The 23,570-nt window shown below is 54.4% G+C and overlaps 3 protein-coding genes across 3 annotated transcripts; all 3 read left to right on the top strand.

Moving 5' to 3' along the window:
* The first annotated feature begins 522 nt into the window (after positions 1–522).
* On the top strand, positions 523–2,101 carry BZA05DRAFT_438990 (Zinc/iron permease). The gene is made up of 4 exons (XM_051486522.1): positions 523–881; positions 942–1,057; positions 1,113–1,923; positions 1,986–2,101. Exons 1-4 carry the CDS (start codon positions 719–721, stop codon positions 2,015–2,017), a joined length of 1,122 nt encoding a protein of 373 aa, XP_051335743.1. The 5' UTR covers positions 523–718; the 3' UTR covers positions 2,018–2,101.
* A 4,531-nt stretch (positions 2,102–6,632) lies between these two features.
* Positions 6,633–7,928, top strand: BZA05DRAFT_343351 (uncharacterized protein; the record flags this gene model as incomplete). The annotated part of the gene is made up of 3 exons (XM_051481078.1): positions 6,633–6,874; positions 6,940–7,386; positions 7,448–7,928. The coding sequence occupies 3 exons, from the start codon at positions 6,633–6,635 to the stop codon at positions 7,926–7,928; spliced, it is 1,170 nt and encodes a 389-aa protein (XP_051335742.1).
* Positions 7,929–9,116: 1,188 nt separating this feature from the next.
* BZA05DRAFT_448457 (peroxisomal biogenesis factor 11) lies at positions 9,117–9,923 on the top strand (the record flags this gene model as incomplete). The annotated part of the gene is made up of 2 exons (XM_051487255.1): positions 9,117–9,368; positions 9,465–9,923. 2 exons carry the CDS (start codon positions 9,117–9,119, stop codon positions 9,921–9,923), a joined length of 711 nt encoding a protein of 236 aa, XP_051335741.1.
* Between the last annotated feature and the right edge of the window lie 13,647 nt (positions 9,924–23,570).

Here is a 23,570-nt window from a genome sequence, read left to right as displayed (position 1 = left end):
ATCAGGGTACCCCCCTTCCTCCCGAACCGTTGAAAATCCAGGTGGATGAACCGCTTGACTCGCCAACGAAGAACCAGTTGAAGATTTTTGGCGACAGGAATCATCTCGAGTTATGAGCGGACCCAGTGAACAGGAGTGCGGCACTGCGGCATCGCCAGCGAAGTGTGTAGGAAGCCGCAAAAAAAAACATGGTGGGCATACGTACTCTACTCGAGCCCATACTGACTAGCCTACTATACATAACCACCAAGGTTCCCTCCCTCACTCTCACTCTTCCTCATTCGGTTGCCAGCTGCTGCAAAATCATACCGAAAAACTGCGGCAGTTCTGCGGGGCCAACGATCTCCTTGGATTCGCGATTCCAATTATCAACACCGCCTGCGACGCATGCACGACCCATTGTCTTTATGCCACCGCCGGTCGTAAATTGTATATTGGTCATGACCATAACCCATCCAGGTTCCTAGGGGTCAACCCCCACAGGTAAAGTACTTGCTAGTAGATGTTTGTGCGCAATTTCGACAACGATATTGTAGGGCTATTCATCTTCTTAACCCACTCACACTTCTCTCCGCTCAGCCCGCTCCGCTCTACTCATGTTCTGTTCACGCTGCCCCGCCGTCCTCTCAACCTCAATCAAATCCGCTCCGACCGACCCACATAACTCACTCGACATCCGAGAACTCAGAACCAACTCCGAATACGAATACCGCTAATCATGTCTTCTTCAACGCTCACGGAGGCATTGGGTCTGCTGCTACGACGAGCAGAGGAGGGAGAAGAAACAGCAGCTCCGGCCTGTGAGACGGGAAACGGCTTTGATGGCAACGTCGGCCTGCGTGTGTCTGCTCTATTCGTGATCCTGATCACTTCTAGTTTCGGTAACCACTATGCCCCGCCTTGGCTATTCTCTCTCGGCCCCGAGATTCTGATTTTCCCAGGTGCCCTCTTCCCCATCTTAGCAAAGACGTCTAGCAGACTCAACATTCCGGCGGGGGCCTTCTTCTTCACAAAGTACTTTGGCTCGGGAGTGATCATCGCAACCGCCTTCATTCATGTACGGTTCTCAACAGGGCTCCCCTTCACCCGTATATCAACTGACATCCAGCAAGCTCCTCACGCCAGCCAGTGAAGCATTGACCAACCCATGTCTCACCGGCGTCATCACCGAGTACCCATGGACCCAGGGCATCGCTCTCATGTCCGTGTTTACCCTCTTCTTCGTGGAGCTGATGGCAATGCGCTACGCAACCTTCACCAGCTTCACCTCCGAAGCCGGCGCCCAAACCACAGTCTCCGGCGGCTCCTCGACGACCACCGGCAAGTCCGCGCCAGCAATCCAACCGCACAACCACACCAATCAGCTCCGCTTCAGCCAAACCTTCGAGCTGGAGCCGCACCTCTCGCACCTCCCAGACCACGCCGACCCCGAGTCCGCCGTAGTCGCGAGCAGCACCGAGTCGTACGCCGCACAGCTAACCTCGCTGTTCATCCTCGAGTTCGGCGTGATCTTCCACAGCGTGTTCATCGGGCTCACCCTGGCCGTGTCCGGCGAAGAGTTCAAGACCCTGTACATCGTCCTCGTGTTCCACCAGATGTTTGAAGGTCTTGGTCTCGGCTCGCGGCTGGCTACCGTCCCCTGGCCGCACGCGAAGCGCCTCACCCCGTGGATCATGGCGCTCGCCTACGGACTCAGCACGCCCATTGCCATCGCCATAGGACTGGGCGTTAGGGAAACGTATCCCGCTGAGGGCGCGACGACACTGGTCGTCAATGGCGTCTTCGACTCGATTAGTGCTGGCATCCTGCTGTATACTGGACTGGTAGAGTTGATGGCACATGAGTTCCTCTTCAGCCATAGCTTGAGAGACGCAAGTACCGCGACGGTGTTTGCCGCTTTCGGGAATATGGTGTTGGGTGCTGGTAAGTTCTCTCGCCTTCTGTTGATGGAGGAAACTAGGAGACTAACCTCTACATTCGAATAGCACTCATGGCGCTGTTGGGGAAGTGGGCGTGAACAACAGCAGTACCGGTTGGGAGTGAGGCGCTGCTGCACTCCAAAGTTGTCTGGATAATTGGGTTTGAAAAAGGGAGAGAAGACCATGTACATAAGGATACCTACCTGCAAGCACCTATTTCTTGCAGCCTTGGATTACTTTGGATGTTGACTCTGTGGCGTGTACATATCATACTTTGTTCCTTCGGCCCGCTGTTCGAAAGAAGAAGCTACTGTGCGAGAAATGTGTACCACTATATAGGCTCTTGGCCTCCCGAGAGTCGAGTTGGAAGTGGTAGTGACAGTGGTGAGAGAATAACGGATGAAAGTTCACTCCGTTTACCGAGTGGGAGTAATGGAGCGGGATACGTAGCGATCACTCGGTAGCCATCCCAAGTACTCTAGAGTCCAGACTCATAAGTGACAGTTGACACGTTCCGACAGCCAGGTTACTACATCAAGCTAACCCGGAGTAGAAACTGAAACGATGTGTAGATAATCTTCACCGCCCGCCGTGATCATCTCTAAACCGGGTATCATACCAGAGCTACCGGGAGCAGCGAGAGCTCTTGAGTCTTGCCACTGGCCACTCGGTTCTCCTGGGCTGGTGGAAAGCGCATGGTTCATGCTGCTTGCTTGCTCGGGCACGATTCCACCCATGAGCGAGTGTGGATGCACTTCCGCTCGGCGATGCCCATGTGCACACAAAATCTGGGTTCTTCGGGGACGATCGAGTGATAGCAGCGGTGATGAGAAGAGATGCGGTTCGTGCGATGCTAGCTCTGGCGCTGATATCAGGCGGTTGTATGTATGTTGAACACATACACACCGGCGAGGCTGGGACCTAGGCAGGCGCTGATGTGTGGAGATTGTACTGCTGGAACTTGGACACTCCGCAGAGGCTATATGCGTTCCAGCCTTCCAGGCTCAACATCTATCTGAGTACGCATAGGCAAAAGTATCACGTCCGATTACTAGTACACCATTCGGATAAATCAGCAACCGCCTGTAGAGTACATGGTCGGCCAAGATCTTTATATTATCTTTCCGTTCAGGCCTGCCCCCCAGTTCCAATGGCCGCTGCATTCATCTTCGGCTGCCCGTTCATCACGTTCCCACATAACGTTGCGCGCAGCCGTGCCATCGTCGAAGGAAATACCTGTATATGTGATCGGCCACTAGGGATTGATTGCGGAGACACCGGGTTGCCTCGATGACATTTCCTTCAGCTCTTTGAGGCGGTTCTGTTGGTCTCACACGCTCAAAAACACACGCTCCGTTCGAAAAGGTAACGGTAATTGCATGCACTGGTTCGGAATATCTTGTTCTGACTACAGTGGCGATAACTATGGGCTACACTCGTCCGCATGCTATGAAGTCTCGAGCCTTTAGCCATTGCAGCTAACTACCGTATTATCTCGGATAACCGTCCGGTGGGTGATATGGATTTGGCGTAACGAAGCGCGCACTAGCGTATATCGGGTTAGCGCCGGCGCGGCAAAAGAACATCAGTCGATTGGGTTAGTGCGGCTGAAACTCTTGAAGCATCGTGGGAATGGCAGATGTAGAGCATTGCAGTACACTTTACAAAAATCAAGTCGATAGAAATCACGAAACCATTATGGAGAACAACAAGGTCATCTTTCCTGCGAAAATAGCACACGCCGACAGAGTCATATCAAATTCGCAACTCTTGTTCTTACGTCTACGGCTGAATATGCTCCTGGCAACGACAGTGATGAAGACAAAAATATCGGACTGATCGCTCGTCGAAGATGTCTACAAGGCACAGTGGGCACGCTCTTGACAAACTCGGTTGACGCGCCCTCAACAGCAGACTTGGTGGGCGCACTCATGCCAGGCTCAGTGGACGCGTTCTTGCGTGGCTTGGCGGGGGCGCGCTCTCGGCAGGCGCGCTCTCGGCAGGTTGAGTGGTGCAGGTTCGGTGGGCGTGCCCGTGGAAGGTTCAGTGGACGCATCCTCGGCAGGCTCAGCGGTCACTTTCTCAGCGCGCATGGGAAAAGATGCACGTTCCAGTTGAACTAGTAGCTGGTAGCCAAGAGAAGCAAGCAACTGGATGAAGTAGGTAGGCAGCATGTGGTTGTAGAGCTGTTTGCTAATATTAGCGATACTGAAGACGATGATGTTAGGGAAGTCTGTTGGAAAGAATCGGTCTGAAGTTAGATGATCTGCATGAATAGACACATCACGGGAATTTTGCGCTAGTGATCATGATACTGACTAAGCGCCAAGCGCCTCAAACCTGCATGCAACGGTGTAAACGAGTTAGAAAGCCCGCCAAGCCTGTGTGTAACAGCGCTAACAGCTCAAACTGACCGAACGGTTATCCGAGATAATACGGTAGCCCGTACATAAGCCCGGCCGGTCAGCGTCCTATGTATACGCATATCGAGACGACTTAGCCGAAGTACGATAACTACTCGAGTATATGTATAGACATATATCGGTACTTCACGGGAACCGTGATCACATGCAATTCTGGGATCCACAACGAGTGATAGAATCGGTAATAAGCGGAAATTTCCATACTCTACACATCAGGATTAATCGAATCATATGACGTTAGTTAGGGTGCTTCAGTATCCCGACGACGACAACGGTTGTCGAGTAAGTACTTGCCGGACCCATGCGGAATCCCCAGGTCGCAGTTGCAGTGGCAGTCGCACATCTGTTTCGCGAGACGAGAGTGGGCGGGCGAGCCGGGTCCGTGTATCCACGCTACTACCGTGCATACATACCGTATGTACCGTACTTCGTGAATTCGTTGTGGGAAAAAGTCATTTTCGATTCGATGGAAGACAGATAGCCGACTCAAACAAGTTACAAGTGGGCCCGCGATCGGATCCAGGATCACATTACGCCCGCCCGCCCGCCCGCCCACCCGGGGTCCGGGTTCATCAAGGGGCGCTGCCTTGCGACCTTTGTACTAGTAGCGCCTCCCCCGGGCCCGGTAACTGGGAATTCTTGACAAACTGAAGCCGAGGTGAAACTGAGGCCGAGGTGAAACGCTGGAGTCGATCAGTCAGTGATCAGTCACCGTACCCTACAAGTTTCGGAGGTCCCTCTTCACAGAAGCTAGGAGTTGGTACTCTTGAGCCTTGATGTTGGAGTGGCAGAGACGAACACTCATGGAACATTTGGAAAAGCCACACCATTCTGGCAAATGTTTGCTGTTCCGGTTCTGTACCGGTAATCGTCAATTCGATGAGGGTGATACCTATGCACGATTAGATGGAGTTCTTAGTTGGTACAGATAACGGCAGATACATAGCCCAGGTTCCGGTATTCGGGCCAGCTCAATCGTTCTGCTTCGTTGTGTAGCCTCTAGAGTAACCTCCACACTATGTACTCTAGAGGAGCCTACTGTTGGTAGCCTTTCTGTTGTTCTCCATTAGCACTTTCTCTCCTTCGTCCCCCTATGCAGAATTCAAGCAGCCTAAGGCTATTCCTTCTCGTCCCATCTTCGCATCTTCTGCTGATCATCGCGTTCCTAGATAGGGATGAGAGATTTTCATTGGATCGCTGTTTCAGATATATTTCATTAGATACCCCACCGTTACCCAGAGAATTCCGCAGCCCACCTGGCACCCATGGATGCCCACAATATTTTATGTAGGCGGTAGCTGTTCGCTACCTTATTTCGATCCTGAGCCTTGCGACAGAACATTCTATGCTGTGGATCAGATGTTTTGATGGAAGAAACCTGCCTTCCGTATCGCTGGTTTCATGGAAGAGGACATCTACACACACCTCAGAAGTCCCAGGAGGAGGTGGAGGAGGAGGAAGGCCCACTTCTTAGCGCCCCAAAGTAAGTCCCCTGCAGCGGCCCCCGCAGGGGCGTCGTGCTGATGATTGATCCAGCATGCAGGACTTCAGGCGCAACATCTTGGATTCTTGGCCTTTGGCACTGTTGTGTTGACGATTCGCCAATGCATACCTATGCCGAAATCAAAAACCAAAGCGGTGCGGATAATTCCAGAGAAGAGTGACCATCAGCTACCGGCTACCTCCCGGGCCCACATCGCTCCGGTTTACGCAATGTTGTCTGCCGATGGCTGAGGGACCAATACCTACCTAGATCATTCCTCCTCGTGATTTCGTAGTAGGAACCGCCGTGCGCCACGACAATGAGGGCGAGTACAAACCGCCATCCTTAAGGTTTATCGTCACTACTGCACTGGTTTATTGCAGCCACACGGAGCCATACCTTTTGCGGCCTAAACGCCAGGTGTGAATCAAGAATTATATTGGCATGCACCCATGTACACTCTGTATGTTGGATTTCATCCTCGGCCTGAAGTCAGTGACAGCATTCCCCCTGGCAGAAGCTGGCAGTCCAAACGTGCATGCTGTTTGGAGTGGGGATTCGTGTATAGCCTCATCCTGACAGGTCGTATAGGAAGCGGGATGAAGTCCTGGCTAAGGCGACGGTGTGAAGCACCTGCCCCGTTATTACTTATAGGTCTTGGACTCAGCGGCGGAAAGCAGATGTATATTCCTGCAATTCCCTTCTCGTGTCGATGAATTGAAGAGGCCCGGGGGTGCGCAAAAATGACAACAGCATAGCTTTTTTTCTCAGCGGAGACACCAACAGCATCAATACGAACGGAAGGAAATGGCGCTCGACCCGCCGCAAGAAGTGGTCGACTCATGGTCGGCTCCCAACCTGGTCAACCCGGAGACACGAGGGGGTGGATTGTTGATACTGGCAATTGTGCTGTCGGTGCTTGGGGCGATGGCTTTGGCGTTGCGGATATACTCGAGGGTGTTTTTTCGACGGAACTTTGGCGCTGATGATTGGCTGATCCTTCCAGCGGCGGCACGTCCTGTCCCCACATGCACTGTTATGACCGGATGGTACTGACTTGGATGCAGATATTCTTCCACGGATTTGCCGGAATCACGATACTAGGGTGCATGAGGTTCAAGTGGGGATATCATGTGTGGGACATGCCGTTCGAGATGCGGCAAAAGTCGTTGTTGCTCACCTGGATCGCCGAGATCTTCCTGACGTGGTGCCTCATGCTCACGAAGCTGTCCATGTGCTTCTTCTATCTCCGGCTACTGGGAGGCACGCAGAGTCGCACTCACAAACGCATTCTGTACCTGTTGATGGCAGTGATAGCTACTTGGGGGGTTGGCTTCACCGTGGCCATCGTCCTCCAGTGCAAGCCCGTCAAGGCTGTCTACATCATCAACTACCCCGGCGAGGAGTGTGTGAGTCGCCAGGGCGGCGCAATCGCGCACGCAGGGCTCGATATCGTCACGGACTTGTTGATATACTGCCTGCCCATCCGGAAGATGTGGACGCTACAAGTTCCGCGGCGGCAGAAAATTCTTGTCGTTGGGCTTTTTGCGTTGGGTGCCATGTATGTCACTGCTGCTGCTCGCTTCCTCATGGATAGCCCGTTAGCTAACTTCGTCGAACAGAGTTTGCATCGCCAGCATCGCTCGTCTCCCCGCCACCCTCCGCTCCATGAGCGAGTACGATGTCACGTATTACATGTGGACCTCGTACCTCTGGACAGTCCTCGAGTGCGGCGTCGGCATCATGATCGCGTGCATGCCGTCCCTCACGCCTCTGGTGGTCCGTTACGTGCCCGGGCTAGCTCTGCAACACTCCTCGCACGGCACACCACCAAAATACATCCATCGCGGATCGAAGACGAAGATCCGCCACACCATGGCGCGCGCATTTCCGAACCTCCACGCCGCCCATAGCTATCCGCTCGCGGATATTTCCACGACCGTCACCGGTGTCGTCGGAGGCGATTGGTGGGGCGAGAGCGAGGAGAATATCATGCAGGGACATAATAAGAATAAGGCACAGGTGCCGGTCGAGGGCAAGATCACCAAGACCACGGTCATAGAGCAGACGGTCCATGACGAGGATGGAATGCTCTCGGCATAGTTGGAACTTGGAGGCGTGGTGGCGGTTTTCGAGTGATGAATTTTGGCATTTGTAATGTACATAATTAGGTGGCTTCGTGCACTCGAGGGGGACGTCGTGGAGGCGACATGAAGGACTGCTGGGACAGCCTCTGTAATTAATCACAACGAAGAGCAATACGGCGGCATGTCTGTTGTATTGTACATACTGTGCCGGTCTACCCCCTCCCAAAGCTTGTGGGTGTCGCGTCAGACTCGTCCAAATCACCGGAACCCACGGTGATCTAACAACGAAGCACTTCTGAGCCACCGTAGCCGACGTTAGACTGTTTTGGTTTTCTATATCCTACTTCTCTTAGGGACCGTTTGGATGGCCTCAGTTTTCAGTTCCAGTTTTAGAGCCAAATCCAGTTCCCCGCCGGGACACCGAATACTGTCCAGTTCGGTTTCCGGGGAACTTTGAGGTGAACAGAGTGTTTGGCAGTTCTCAGTATACTCAGCCACAAGTTTGAATAATAGGCTTCACCATAACTTTAATAGTGGACACATTGTGGCCCCGCTTTTTTCTCTTCCCCGTAAAGGGAGTCCATGGTTGAAGTTAAAATGCGATACTGAGTGGCGGCAAAAAATGAGCTCCCGAGGCTAGTACCAGTAACATCGCTGGAGCCGCACAGTTTCAGTTTTTTTCTCTCAGTTTTTGTGCCATCCAAACAGGGTTACAGTTTAGTTTGCTCAGTTTCTCGAAAAACTGACAGTTTTCGCCAAAACTGAGGACATCCAAACGGGCCCTAAAGGTATTCAGCCGTCGGGTCGGTCCAAGTGCATTTACGACATGATATATGACTCTGCATCACATGATGCAGCTTACTCGCCTGGCTATCCAGAATCCACACGGGTTGGGTATTCCAATGTAATCCTCTTTTCTATACATTAGAGCTTTAGTCAATAGTAAAATGTGGTGTTTTTAATCATCTTCATCGGGCGATGCTTGACGCGATGCTTGAGGTGGTCGCGTTGCCTTATCCTCGGTTGATGACATCGCTTCTCACATGAACGCTCCACCCTCGTCACCACCGTCGCCGAGCACCCATTACCCGCACCCGCACATCAAATACCCGACGTCCCACTACCACTCCTCATCTTCCATCCTTCATCGCACATCCCTCATTACCACCACCACCCCGCCACAAATAATAACAAAACCGCAAAAATGGTTGCCGACACACTCACTTACCACCCTACACTGGCCCACTACCTTCGCTTCGTGGCCACAACCGTCGGCCGCGACAAGGCCCTCCGTCTGGTCCAGTACATGGCCCGATTTCTCAGCTGGTACCTCCTCCGCAAGGGCTACGCCGCCTCCTCGATCGCGCCGTGGGATGCCATCAAGAAGACCTTTGGCCAGGCACGAAAGGCCATGCGTATCGGCAAGAACGTCGAGCACATGAAAGCCGCGAGCGAGGTACGTACCTCCTTTCCCCTAGATAGATGCCTGATTGGCACCCCCCCTGATTAGCCCGGTCAGCCGTGCTAACTTAAACCCCGCACGAATGTATAGGCCCTCGACTCAAAGACGCTAACACCGGTCGCTAAATACTTGACCGCATTGCGCCAAATCGGTTACGCGGGGTACCTCACCCTCGACACCGTCGGTTTCTTCGCGTCGACAAAGATCATCACTATGTCGCCCATCACGCAAGCGCGCTTAAACCGCAATGCGCAGAAGCTGTGGATGACGGGAATCGCCGCTAGCATCGTGCACTCGCTGTACCAGTTGCAAGCCATGCAGGAGCGCGAGAGCCGCATCATCAAGACCGTGGCGAACGGTAAACTCGAGGGAGAGAAGATCCGCAAGGATCGCGCGAAGCTACAAACTCAGTTGCTGCAGGACAGCTGCGACATCATCCTCCCCGCTACTGGGCTGGGACTCACCGGCTTCGACGAGGGCGTCGTCGGTGTTGCTGGTGCCATCAGCAGTTACTTGGGCCTCAAGGCGGCATGGCAAAAGACCGCGTAGGAACCATCGGTTGCCAGAGGAGAAGTGCTCTCGCTGCTGGAGCCGGATACGACGGAAGGGATGATGGTGCGTGGAAGTGCAGTTCCTGTTCCTTCGCCGCCACGAAAATGTAATCTTCGGCCTTCTTCACGTGCTCGAGTGCCGCCAGTGGAGGGTAGTGTATTGATAGGGAATGGGTTCTGGGTCGTTTTTGTTTTTGTTTTACTGCTGCGTCGGAGAGCGGGGCGGACGACGACTTTCGTGTTGCTGCTGTTACTGTCAGCTTGTCTTGCTTGATGCGATACGCCGTTTTACGTGTTTTTTGTTTGATCTACGGTTACTTTGCTTCGTTCTTTTGTCTCTTCCAGTGGTGGAGCATGTAATGGCGCTTACATCGACCTTGACGTCCGGATCATCTTTCGTTCGTTCGTAATCACCCTTGATCCTCGAAACATCGAGCACGCGATCCAACCCGTATTCACACGTCACCCCGAGCCGTAGTGGTATGCCGAGGCTTTGCACCGGATATAATAGTTACCATCAGAGAGAGAGAACATCAATTTATTGTCGCATGCGGCCTTTACCCATCACTCTCTCTTCCCGCCCTCGCCTACCCATTCGCCGAGTGCGCGCCAGTGATCCCGAGGCGCGCGCGGGACGCGGAACTCGGATAGCAATTGTTGCCGACCGGAGGATCCGGAAGATTCGCAAAGAGCAGACGAAACCGTGGCCGTCACACAACACACCACGCTCCTGGTCCACCAGAAGACAGTGGCCACTGGGATGGTAACGAGCATCCGGAAGGACCTCACAATAGGTATAAGAAGCGCGCTACGCGACCTTCGCAATGTCGAACATGCAACACTCATTGCACGGATACGTACATGTCATGTACGCGGACGGAGTCGACGAGCCGATAGATGACGACGTGCGGGAATAGCTGTACGGACGCGCACACACACACACACACTTGTAGCCGTTCACGAGTCATCACTCTCATTCGTACTCTCACTCTCGCGCTCCGCATTTGCACGCGGCGGGAGGGCGGGAGCAAATCGAACCGGGCGACTCGCGCCAACTCAGACCTCTATTTCTACTGGGATTCACGTCCATCTGCACCCTCGGGGGTGCAGCGCTCTCAAGGATTCTCCGAGTGATGGTATGTGCGTCACCCTCTCGGCCCGTTCTTCCTCGAGAAGCTAAGTACGTCCCCACTCCCCCACCCCCCCGGTATGACGTAGCGTGGCCAGTGAGCCCAGAGCTGGCCCTTGCAATGAAATGCCTGCGCATAAGGCTGATATCGAGATCTGTAGCCGAGATCGGCGCCTCTTCTGCCCCCCGGTCGCAACGTCACAATTACCCAGTCGCCGCCTGAAGCCAGCACAGTGAAGGTACAGGATTGGCTAGGCTGATACGGTACCGCCACTCAAAGATTGGAGTTTTGGGCATTGCAGTTGTGTCACTGCGTCAGACGGTGCAGACTCAGGCCGGATCACTCGTACGGCTGCGCTGTCGCCTCGTCACAGGTGTTTGCTCCGGTCGGCTGCGCGAAATGCGGATCACAAGCCACGCGGCAAATCTATCGCGGGCTACGGATGCGATGGAAATGAAACCCTATGTGTCATCCAAAGCGCCGGCGAAGGCGCGCCGAGTGAGATTCCGTGGACCCGGTGAAGGATGCTGCAAGCGCGCAGCCGCCCGTCGTCACCACGGTACTCACGGAGGGGGAAAAATGGTCTCGTTGGTTTCACGGGGAATCGCATTCCGCGCGCACCACAAAGGCTAACCCCCCCTCCCCCCGCTTCCCTCAATGAGCCATGTCATCCAACTACCTAAACAAGCCGCAGCCCCTGCGCTACCACCGCCCACCGCCCAGCGCTCTTCTCCCGGCAGCTGCCACAAGCAGACGCCAAAGGCAGCCACCAAGCACCGTACCGTACCGCTCACGCAAGACGGAAAACATATCGGCGTGTGTACATAGTTATGACGACGTGGCCTGGTCCCGTCTAGGCTTTGCAGTGTAAGTACACATCATGGCCGGTCACTCTCGCGCGGGAATGATTTCGGCCCTCCAGGAGGCGGGGAGGGGGGGAGGGGAGGGCGCTGTCCATGACGGCGAGGAGGATTGGTCACTCAGGCTTCAAGGCACGAGACGCAGTGCATGCATGTGTGCGTGCGTGGGAGAGAGGAGAGGAGAGGAGATTACTGTGCCGTCCACTGCACATCACCTACTCTACTCAACCTGCCTGGCTGCTTGCTTGCCTGCCTACGAGCAGCTGCTGCTTCCGTTCATCTGCACCATGTGTGCTTGCTGCTTGCTGCGTTGCTGATATCATTCCGTCTTGTGTTGACCGGTATCAGCAGCAGCAAACGCACAGCAGAGGTGTAGTGCATATGCAATCCGAATGGGGGGGGGGCAGAGAGAGGGTGGATGCCAATTCCACACAGAATCGTCACCCTGCGAACACTGAGGTGAGGATGGAGGAGAGCTCCGTACCCTAGCCAACGAGGATAGCAGCTCGCAAGCAACGCTAACGCCGAGAGACGCGGGGCTGCTTAGAACTAACCGCAGCCGTAATTCATTTTTATTTATTATTCATTTTTATTTTTTCCCTCTCTTGTTTTATTTATTTATTTCCTTTTTTCTTGCACTTTGGGGATGTATTCGGATAGCTCGTACATCGTACAGGGGCGTACCTCCACGGAGATGGGTTGGATTAGGGATGCGAATCGAAATCGAGTACATACCTCATACACACTATACCTACTGTACACACTTACATACATACACCCCTTCCCTCCCTCCCACCTACTCACCCTTTCCCAGCTCAGATTAGTGATTCTATGATATATAGGTACTTAACGTATTCACATAGAGTAGTAGGGGTGTGTTTGGTCATCGTTCCGGTTTTGTGGCCAGCCGCAGGACGCGGGGCTCATGCCTTGGGTTGCGTCTGTTTCTTGCGTCCAGGCCGCGGCCGGCCTACTCTAACTAGGGTCACTCTTGCGCGTGATCCGACGTAACCGTAAGCGGCGCTACTATACATGGGAAATCGCACCTGGTGGTGGGAACGGCTGCATGTTGTGTTCTGACCCGCGGCTTAGTTAGACCCTGGGAGGTGGCCTAACTAAGCTCGAGTCACTCCACTGCAAGGGCCGGCGGGAAAAGCGGCGCAGTGTGGCCCACGACAACACGCCGTGGGACTCTGGGACCCCCCTTTTCTATCGCGTGTGCCGCGGAAGACCAAAACTACCTACTTATGTAGGTTTTTAGTATGTGTCTATGTATCCACAGCAAACATCCCTTCTGGCTTCCACCGAGTTGGCACACGTCCCGCACCCCCCCTCCCTCTTCGCCTAGGCCTCGCATATATCCTTATCCTCCCCCTTCCTTTCTTCTTCCACCACAGGCTGCAAGTGAAGAGGACAAAGTGGATTGCATGTATGCGAGTTGCATCAATCGAAAGTGCAAAAAAAAATCCGTCTTGTACGTACATAGATACATACATACAGCCCATTGTTCTTCACAGCCAAACACGATTGGAGCTCTGGCGGGGGGGGGGGGGGGGGGGGTGGTGGGGCGAGTGGGAATGTATCATTCACCATCGTCATCATGATCAGGTCACAATGTCCCAAGTCCAACTCCCCCAGCGTCCCCGGGGTCCTGGTCGAGGGGAAGAGCCCTTGCGTTTGCACTCTACGTGTCACCGGCGAATGATCACCCTTCCCCCCCTCCCTCCACTAGGTCAGACCCACCCAACCCACCCAACCCACACACGCATCACACACACCGAGACATTAGCTCAACTGCCGCCTGCGCGCGGCGCCATCGGCCGGGCGTAAGTTATCCCCCACAAGCGACAGCACTGAGCTGAGTGGCTGTCACGAGAATCGAGGTGTGAGGTGAGGTGTGTGAGCAACAAAGTACGTATGACGACGCCGACACACACCCTTCCTTTCCTAAGTACCTACCTACGGACCTACGGTACCCACCACCCAACCATGTATGTGTGGATCCTCACAGCACGCCCTCACCGAGATGGGACTTGTCGTCGACGTAACGAATTAGTTCACCACGGACCGGAAATGCCAGCGCAATGGATCCTTGGCACAGATTGGTGTTGTCTGTTGTTCAAAGCAAGGCAAACACGCGCATGAGGGACTTGGTCGGTATGTGGTTATCCAGCTGGCTCGCTGGCTGGATTGCTGGCCGTTTGAACAGGATTGATGATGATGATGGTGATGATGTGAGGAGGAGGAGGGGAGGAGAAAGTTGCAAACCTATCCGCAGATGAAGAATTTGTGACAGAACCGGTTCCGCTCGAGCAAAGAACATATGTGGATTCCCACGTCCACATGTTCTGCTGTTCTGCGCTCACCACGGGCCAGAAGAAGCCTGAAGACTGAAGTTGTCTGCCGCACCCCCCTCCAGCAGACTCGAAATCGTCTCACTCCCCCAAGGCCGGACATGGTTGGACAGAGCGATGCGCGTGAACCATCCCCTTCCGGAGCGTTGGGGCCAACAATCAACCAGCAATAAGCAACAAGCGCGCCTTTGACGCCTCATTCCGGCGTTTCCCTCGTCCTCCCCTCCTCCCCTCTGCCTCACCAGCGCAGCAGCACCGTCTCACCGGACTAAGAGAGCGACTAGCTACGCATCTAGCCTGACGGGAATGGCAGGCCACAGGTTTGGTTTGGGATTTATCCGAGCGGAGAGTCGGCTGACATCCTGCGCCGCTGCGCGCGCAAGGCTGTGCTGGGACGAAGGAAGCCATGGCTGTGGGTTCATGGATGCTTACACTACACGTCCGCTAGATACCTACTCGGAGATTTGCACGTGTGCAGATCGACCTTTGGTGGGGGGCGTCCTACTCGGTGGGTGGCTTTGGATGTGAATGCAGCCACCCCCCATTCCACCATCAAGAGACTAGGTAGGTACATAAGGTAAGAAAGTGAACTTTTGGCGTGAGCTTGCACTTTAGCTGCGCAAGACATCGTAGTAGAAAGGAAAGGGAAGGGAGGGATTAGTTGGTGGCTGCGGTGGAGCAAGTGGCGATATGTATGTACCATAGACGGCCGATAGCTAAGGCAGAGCTGCATCCATCCCTCCCTCGCTCGGTTCGAACGAATGTGTGTGTGTCGGCGCGATTTCCCTCACGCCGCCAATCATAGCATCTTTAGGATGACGTCAGCCGGATCCGTAGAGTGCTACAGGACGATCTGGAAGGAGAAAGCCATCCTGAAGCCGACCAGTGGGTACGGGTCAGGTACAGGTACAGGCACAGGTAATAAAGCGGCGCGGTGGGACCCTATGTACCAGGCTACCACCCACCCACCTTCCTTCGAGAGAGAGACACCATGGCAGTCGGTGATCACCGGCCTAAAGACTGCCACCACCACCACCACGCACATTCATGACGAGGATCAGCCAGAATTTGGAAAGGAGATTGCCAGCTTCGGAGAGTCTTTCCCCCCTGCCAGCGGCCATCATCCGGGTACCGGAACCGGAACCGAAACCTACCAGTTCTGTCAACCGTCGTAGGTTAGGTAGGGTCCCTGGCCTGTTTTCGCTCCCTTCCCCTGATAGGCATGTATGTGCAATGTGCATCTCCATATCCATCGCTGTTTCTCCTTACAACCGCGTTGTGATTTCCGCGCTGTGATTTCCGTGCGGGTGGGGATCTGAAACTCGCTGGCTCGGGAATCACGTAAGTACGTATGTGTGTGTATAAGTGCACTGTCAGCCCAGCGGCGATGCCTTGGTATTCCGTATCCGGAGGGAAACCCGCGGGCCTGGTACGTACCGTAGGGTAGTCGTTTGCAGATCCGTTGGGTTTTCGTGTTTTCGAAGAGGAGAATCAGCCGCCACTGGACGGCGGTTTGCAGACGGCTCTTTTGCAAACACCTCTCCAGGCCGGAGGCTGGATCGAGAGGAGAGCACACACAAAAGAAAGAGGAGATAGGGGTTGATCGTCTATTCTATAGTTAGAGGATGATCGAGAAAGAAGTAGAAGAAGAAGACCACGCCATGGCCGTCAACGTTGATGCCTACCAACGTTGATGCCGACCAACGTTGATACCCACTGCTAACCACATTCGGTTTCTCTCGCCGACGGGAGTCCTCCTTCACTTCCTCCGCTCGCCGACAGCTCCTCCATTACTTTCTCCTCTCGCTAACAGCTCCTCCCTCACTCTGCCACCCCGGTAGTCATTTCGAGATCCCGGATTCATTGTATTTCGCAGAGAACAGTTAGCCTTGACTGTACGGCGGCAGAGAGTGGACTGTGGACGTCGACTCCGACTTGCCTGCGCTATGTATCGTCCGTCAATTCTCAGCTTCTACGGTCTTCCACGGTCTTCTAACCGCTACTCTCGGTACTCTCAGTGCCCGCGGTGCTCGCGGTTGTAGCGCTCACTCGCCAGTCGCGAGCTCCCAGACTCGCGGCTGAATCATGGCTAGAGTACACCCTGTCTGCATCACGGCTGCATCACAACCATCACTCGGCTATTCACATCACATCCCTGTCGCTAACTATCCGTCTCTGGTCCCGCCGAAACCACACGCGCGCCGACACCACACCCGCGGCGGCGCGGCCGAAGAACAGTCCAAAACAGCGTCATGCAAGCTCCTACCAGTACATAAACTACACTATCACGCGACGGAGGAAACGGGGGGTTCCGCTCTCGTCGTCGGCGGCGGCGCGGACGCCGCGTCTAACTACCAACTAGTGGCGATACCGGTATTCGTAACTGGACTGGGACTGGGGCGGCGAGGTTCAGAACTCACACTCGCACTCGCACGGAACGAGGGGCCATAAGCGGCAATGAACGCGCACAGCACTGGGTGTGGGGAGCATCATGTCCGAGAACTTAGCTTCTGGGCAGGCAGTGGGAGAGGCGGCAGGCGGCATACCTAGACGACTCGACTGGGAGCATTTTTTCGTTCCTTCGTATCCGACTGTGCCTGTACCTACAACGATGAGACATGGGCCTCTTTTCTCTTTTTGGAAAGGAAAAAAATTAAAACAATTTCGGGTCGGTTGGCTGGCTGGCAGGTCGGCTGGGCGGCTTTGATTGGGCGTGTGGGATTAACGGGGCTCCCCGTATGCGAAAACCTTTTCTTCGCTCGTGCTTTCTACCTATGCACGGTCATCACTTAATCACGCTCAGCCGACCTCTTCCGCGATCCAGTCATGTTGCGTCTATTGTCGGGTCTGCCCCGCCCCGCCCCGCTTCGGATGATGGGCTCAGTGGGCTCAGTGGGCTAGGCTGGGCTTACTCCGGTAAAGATATGTAAAAGTGAGAAGCGACTTGGAGGATTGAGCTTGTCGTCATATGTTTCTGCACATTCCCATTCCCCACTGCTAGGTACCTAGTGCTGGGTCGGTGCTTGTTTCAAACTCTCCCACGTTGGGTGGTGGTGGTGGTGGTGCTTGGTGTTTCCACAGCCAAGGCGGTGGGCTGTTGCGAGCGAAGTGTGTGTGGTGTGTGGTGTGTGGTATGCGGTGGGCGGTATGCGGTATGCGGTGTGCGGTGTGGTGTGCGGTTTGTGCGCTGTGAGTGGGTGTGGTGCGGACCCTGCGCTTGCGCTTCATCCGATTGATCATTGATCCTGGGATCGGCAGCATAATTTTCAGCTTTGATGGGACCCCGCACCCCCCATTCAAACGGTGCATAGCAGTTACACTACTCTACGGCCTGCATAAACTTATGCAGCACCTTTCCCCCCACGGAGCTGGTAATGGAAGTTCCAGCAGACGGAGTGCTGGACTGGCCCCACTGCTCACGGGGCTTGGGGGGAAGGAAGCTGCTAGTACTAGGGCACCACACCCCCCAAGCGCACCCGCCTCGACCGGCGATACTCTGCTCGACGTCGGCTCAATTGTATCAGCTGTAGAGTATCAGCCTTCAGGCGTGCACAAGGAGCGCGCCCCCACTGCCACTAGGGGCAACTTGCAAGGGTTCGGGGCTTCGAGCGGCACATCGCTTCGTCGTATCCGGTGTGTAGGTACTCTATGTAACGTGGAGCAGCCGACCGCGGCAAGGGGGAGCGTTTTGCTAGAGTAGATTGCGGAATACTCACTCGCTCGGTCACTCACTCACTCACCTCACCGTCTAAGGCTCTATATACTCTAGGCATCCATGATGACGGCACGGGCGAGGAATCATCTATCATACATACTACCGTAGTTAGTACCTGCCCCCCCGTTCCATTCGCGCCTAATTGGTTGGTTAGTCGGCGGCCGTCGGTCGTTTCCCGGACGTTCCGCGTCATGTGCGCTGTGTGCGCGCGAAGGGCATACGAAATGCACCCGCTTCGAACTCCTTCATTTCAGGCCACCTCCCTTGGCTCGTCGAAAGTTTGAAACATCGGCCATCGGCCATCGCACCCATCGCGCCCTCCCAAGCCCGAGCACAAGCACAAGCACAAGCACAAGCGCCTTACCGCCTCGAATTTCCCAGCAGTGCCTGCGCGCTCGCTCCTAGTTAACGAACTACTCTAGTGGCTTCGGACATTCCGCCTACTCTCCCTAGCGGCGTGCGTAAGTGCGTAACTAGAGTACCTAGCCCACGCGCGCCGCGGGGTATATACGAACCTGAACCTGAACCTGAATCTGTAACTTCAGCATGCATGCGCCATGCACCGTACATCTCCTCGTTCTCCTCGTTCTCTTCTCTTCGTTCGCCGCGCATGTAGAGTACTCTCTCTAGAGTGGCACGTAGGTTCTCTAGGTAAGTGGGTAATTAGTCGCCGGTCGGATCGGGGGGAAAGAGAGAAAAAAAGAGAACCACCCCCCTGGAGCAAAGGATCGCCCCAGCACCCCTCCCTCCCTTCGCCTCCACCCCAAGACAAAGTGGTCCGAACCTGCGGGGGGAGGAGAGGAGAGGCCAACAGCAGCCATGGGATGAGATGAGAAGAGAAGCGGGAAAAAAAGAATTCCTAACACAACCGCGACTCGCGAGTGAGCGGACATAGAGTGCCTAGGTGTTCGCTGCACACACGCATCGGCTAAATTGGCCCGCATATCATACGCAGAGTACACACAGCCGGCGGACGCTCGTATACCGTTGGAGCTTGGGTATAGCAGAGAGAAAGTAGGTATATTCCGCAGGCAAGGCAAGGCAAGGGTTCGGACTTCGAACAAAATCTCCACAGAATCACAGGTGGCGCGTGAATCCCCGCCCATCAGTAGTTGAGTACTGATCGCGACCGGGGTTGGTTGAGGGTTGAGGGTTGGTTGAGGATTGGTTGGTTGAGGGTTGGTTAGTTGAGGGTTGGTTGGTTGGTTGGCTGGCTGGTTAGGACGGCTGCTGATGCTGCAGGATCTCTCGGTCTCTTGGTCTTTCAGTCTCGCAGTGTTGGTGGTTGCTGGTGATTTCTGGTTGCTGCTGGTGGTGGTGGATCTTCAGCACTTTCTCCTCACATCCACTCCACATCCACATCCCACCGCTTCCTGCAACCCCTGCCTGCCTGCTTGCCTGCCTGCTGGATACAGCCCGGGGGATGGGGATCGAGATTGTGGAGGTAAAGGTGGAGTGGCTATTCTCCAGCCGCTCGCTCGCTCGCTCGCCTATATACAGCAGTACAGTAGAGTGCAGTTTTGTACAGTACAGTACAGCTGGGATTGGGATAGACTTGGGATGACCTCTCGAGTCTCCGGTCGACGGATTAATCAATAATCACTGTTAATCACTGTTAATGATTAGATAAACGTCCGATTGATTCCATTCCATTCTTCCTACGTGGAGTGGAGTGGAGTTGCTCGACATACATATAGTATAGGTATAGTAAAGTGGATACCCAATACAAATCTCTCCCTCCCCGTCCCCCGGTCCCCTTTCCGATCGCTGGGTTCATCTCATGCGAATTGGACCGAGAAGTAGTATGTACCGTAGGCAGTTGCCTGGGACTTGGGAATTGGGGACTGAAGATTAACTACCGGTACCTATTCTCCTGACGAGGGAGGGACCGTGAGCCCACCCGGCCCAGCCAGTCGGCCAACCAGCCAGTGGGGGGGCTGGTGCGACGACGACGGCGACGACGACGGCTTGTTGCGTGTGGTTGTGGTGGTGGTGATGGTGCAGTCGCGGCTGCAAAAGCAAGAATACCTACATACGGTAGATAATAATCGCCATCTGGACCGCAGCGCAATATCGACCGAGGACCACGAGAGCTTCTCTGCTCTGCTCTACTAGTGCATCGCCTCCATACATATCATACATACGAGTATGGTTGGGGACGCATATACTCGATGGAAAAACACCTCCAACTTTGACACCTATCTCCTCCACCAAAAAAGCTTTTTGAACAAAAACTCTCTATTAATCGATAGAGAATCGCATGGCCGTAATTTGAATAGAGTCCGATTAATTTTAAGACGCGTGGTTGTGGAGAAGAAGAATTTAGAAAATAACTCATTTTGTATGGAGGCCAACCCAATGTCCCTCCCCTGTTGTCACCCAATTCACCCATGTTTGCACTGAATTTGCCCATTCTGGGCCCATGGACAGCCAATCGGGTAAGCCAAGAACCTTTTTGGGCTGATATTTGGTCTGAATAGGCCTAAAATGGAATTAAAAATGCCTATTTTTGCTAAATAAATCTCACAAATCGCTATTTATTACCCGTTTTGTAATTAATTCGATTTTTCCACGAATATCCCACCCCATCGGCTCTAGGGGTCCCCAACCATACGCAGTTGGAGGAGAGAAGGAGGGGAGGATGCACAGCGATCCCTATCTATCTAACCGAGTGCCCACCTTTTGGGTATTTTATGCTTTCTTTTTTGAGCTCTTTGTTGTGTGGGGGACCAACTAGCTAGGGAAAATGTCCTCGATACGGTAGCCATGCCGTGGGAAATGCAACGGGCGTTCGATACGTAGGTTTGTGGTTATGCACTTGTGCGATAATTGGGTCGGTGATGGATCACGGCGGTTGGTATGTGTGTAGAGCTCTCGTCTGTAGGTATGATATGTACGGACTCTACATACGTTGGATAACCACGGCCAAGACTCCCGTCAGTCGTCAATCGTCAGTCGTCAGTCGCCGGTCGTCAGTTATCTCTAGTTTTGCAGTGTTGCAATACCGCAAGCTATGTCCGTGCGTTTGGATTTTTGCACTTGTTGGCCGAAACCACCACAACCACCACCACCGTAGATATGACCAACCGACCACTAACTATCCGAGTTCATGAGCGCATGACTCTCCCCTCCTCCAGCCGTCTTGTCGTCCCCGCCCTCGTCCTCCTCGTCGTCGTTATCGTCGTTTCGTTTTTCCTCTCCCGTCGTCCCAGCCCAAGGCGTACTCTACTCTGCTCTATATCCGATCTGGCGGGGCCCTCAGCGGCTAGATGACTTTGCGCGGAAGTTGGCGTATGTATATATGCGAGAGGGCTTAACTAAGTCCTAAGAGGGGAAGGGGGGCTGCTGCTGCTACTGCTGTAACTAGTATCTACTCAGTATGGTTAGGTAAGAAGTAGTTTCGTTCCCCCCCATGCTCGGCCAATCGTTCTGCCAGCCGGACACACCAGCCAGTGACCGGACTACGTATGCGCTGCGCTGTGCTGTTCAGCAGCCATCAGCCATGAATCAGCCATCATCGCCATCGTCCGTCCGTCCGTTCGTTCTTTCGTGAGGAGTGTGTTGCATACGAATACGCCTAAACCAAAAGAGTCGAAGACGAAGAAGTAAAAAGAAAAAGAAAAGCAAAAAGAAAAGCCGAAGAGAGAGAGGCAAGGAGTGAGGGAGGTGGTGGGGAGGGATGAGGAGGAGGGGGGGGAGCGAAGTTGGGAAGTGAGACCTGCGAACGCCACGCCACGCCCCGCCTGTGTGTGTCTACTAGTTTTATTTACATACATAAGGAACGTGTATCCTCATTGATGAGACGGTTCGTCCGCGCCGCCGCCGCCGCCGCAAAGCGCTGCGAGAAAAACTGCCGCTATGGGCACTTGCCTGCCACCCGTCCCCGAAATCTTGTCGGATCAGAGCCCGCGCCAATGGGTGTGCATGTAGGTCGGTATGTAGGTGGGTGAGTGGGTATGTAGGCAAAATCCGTATGTAGTTACCGGCCCTGTCGCCATCGTGGGCCTGGAGAATACGGTAGATACGGTAATGTTGCGATACGGAGGAGTTGTGATTTGCCCCCTCGGTACACGGGTGAGACCGCAAGAGCGCAAGTGGGCTTGTTGAATTTCCCTTTCCCTTTCCCTTCAATCGATCGTATGTACTCTCGTTATGTAGCATCGTAATTCGGACATGTATGTACGAGTACATACGACAAGTACCATAGATACCGGTACAATTGGTGCTGGTGGCCGTGCTACCCATGTACCCAAGTACCTAGGAAGCTCTGAAGTTTGGCACGGCACGCTCACTGCTCAGCGTATCTAACGCGCCCGACGCGCCACTGAATGCCGGGGACTCACCCAAGCGGTCATCCTCACCGGAGTTCGGGACCGCGGTGTCGCGAGTGTAGGTAGGATCCTCGCCATAATATACCCGCGAACCTCGTTTCCCATCCATCCCCCGGCCGCTCCCCTCGCCTTTGGTGTGAGAGGAGAGGGATGGGCGACTCCACTGGCACCGACACGGCACTTGTACACACGCCGCATTGGTTCGTCCTCGCCAGTCCCGTGTGTACGTGGGGAGGAGCGATTGTTGGTTTTTCTTCTTTCTTTCCACACGGACAGACGACGACGGACTCGCAAGAAGGCCCACAAGGACCAGACTTGGTTGTCGCATTCCATTCCATTCCCTCCAGCGGCTGAGTTCCTCTCGAGCCAAAAGGCACAAGCTCATGCTCAGGCTCAGGCTCAGGCTCAAGCTCAGGCTCAGGGCCGACCGATTATTACTCTACCGTACTCTATGTAGCATATGTAGGTAGAGTTCCTAGTTTGTGCTTGTCGCACATTGGACATGCGCTCGGCGCCACTCAGCGACGCTAATCCGCAACGAAAAGCGCACTCAGTCCAGGGGTGGAGGCGGGGAGGGGGGGAGTTGCGGATTTTTGGGCAGGGCGGCAATTGATCGACGGTCCCTCCCTCCCCCCCCTCCTCCGAGTGCGGCATTCTCCGTGACGAATTTCGAAGGAGGCTGGCGATGCGGGTGTGTGGTGTGACAATTGTGACCGAGATTGTGACCCAGTGGGGATGCGCTGTGGTTGGGTTGCGTTGGGGAGAGAGGGTGCTGGATCTTGTCGGATAGGGAATAGGGGGGCGGAGGGCGAAGGGGCTAAATGCACCCCCCCCACACACACACATCACGCGTCACGTACGCTGGACTGGACGCAGCCGCTGCGATGGCTTTGCGTAGTTTTGAGACTGCGAAATCAGTGGACATATGTAAATGCGATGGGGGAGGGGGGGATGCATAGAGTACGCAGGTAGGGGAATGAAGTAAGTGTGAGGAAACAGAGCCACGGAAAGGGAAGCGAACTGCGGGCGCGCGCTCTCTGCCTCTCTTTCTCTCTTCACGAGAGATAGATCGAGAACTAGGTGGAGAGAAAGTTTTCTTTTTGCTTTTCCTTCCTTTCCTGAAGGTTTTTGACTGCGTACATGCTTAGGTAGGACAAGGAAGACGGCGCCAAAAGCGGAAGTGCAAGCCGCTCGATTGCCGGATTCGAGGCGTAGCGCCGTGGGTGAAATGCAAAGCTAGAAAAAGCCGAGGGTG

Source organism: Tricharina praecox (assembly GCF_024521635.1).
Source record: "Tricharina praecox strain CBS 144465 chromosome Unknown BZA05scaffold_31, whole genome shotgun sequence".
Taxonomy (NCBI): Eukaryota; Fungi; Ascomycota; class Pezizomycetes; order Pezizales; family Pyronemataceae; genus Tricharina; species Tricharina praecox.
Note: the sequence above shows the minus strand (reverse complement) of the source record. Positions and strands in the feature narration are given on the sequence as shown.

What these genes read in the sequence shown, in the direction of transcription:
- BZA05DRAFT_438990 (XM_051486522.1), top strand. Translation starts at nt 719, where the DNA reads ATGTCTTCTTCAACGCTCACGGAGGCATTGGGTCTGCTGCTACGACGA. An exon ending in CCTGATCACTTCTAGTTTCG is followed by an intron (nt 882 to 941) that starts GTAACCACTATG and finishes TGATTTTCCCAG; the next exon opens with GTGCCCTCTTCCCCATCTTA. An exon ending in GAATATGGTGTTGGGTGCTG is followed by an intron (nt 1,924 to 1,985) that starts GTAAGTTCTCTC and finishes ACATTCGAATAG; the next exon opens with CACTCATGGCGCTGTTGGGG.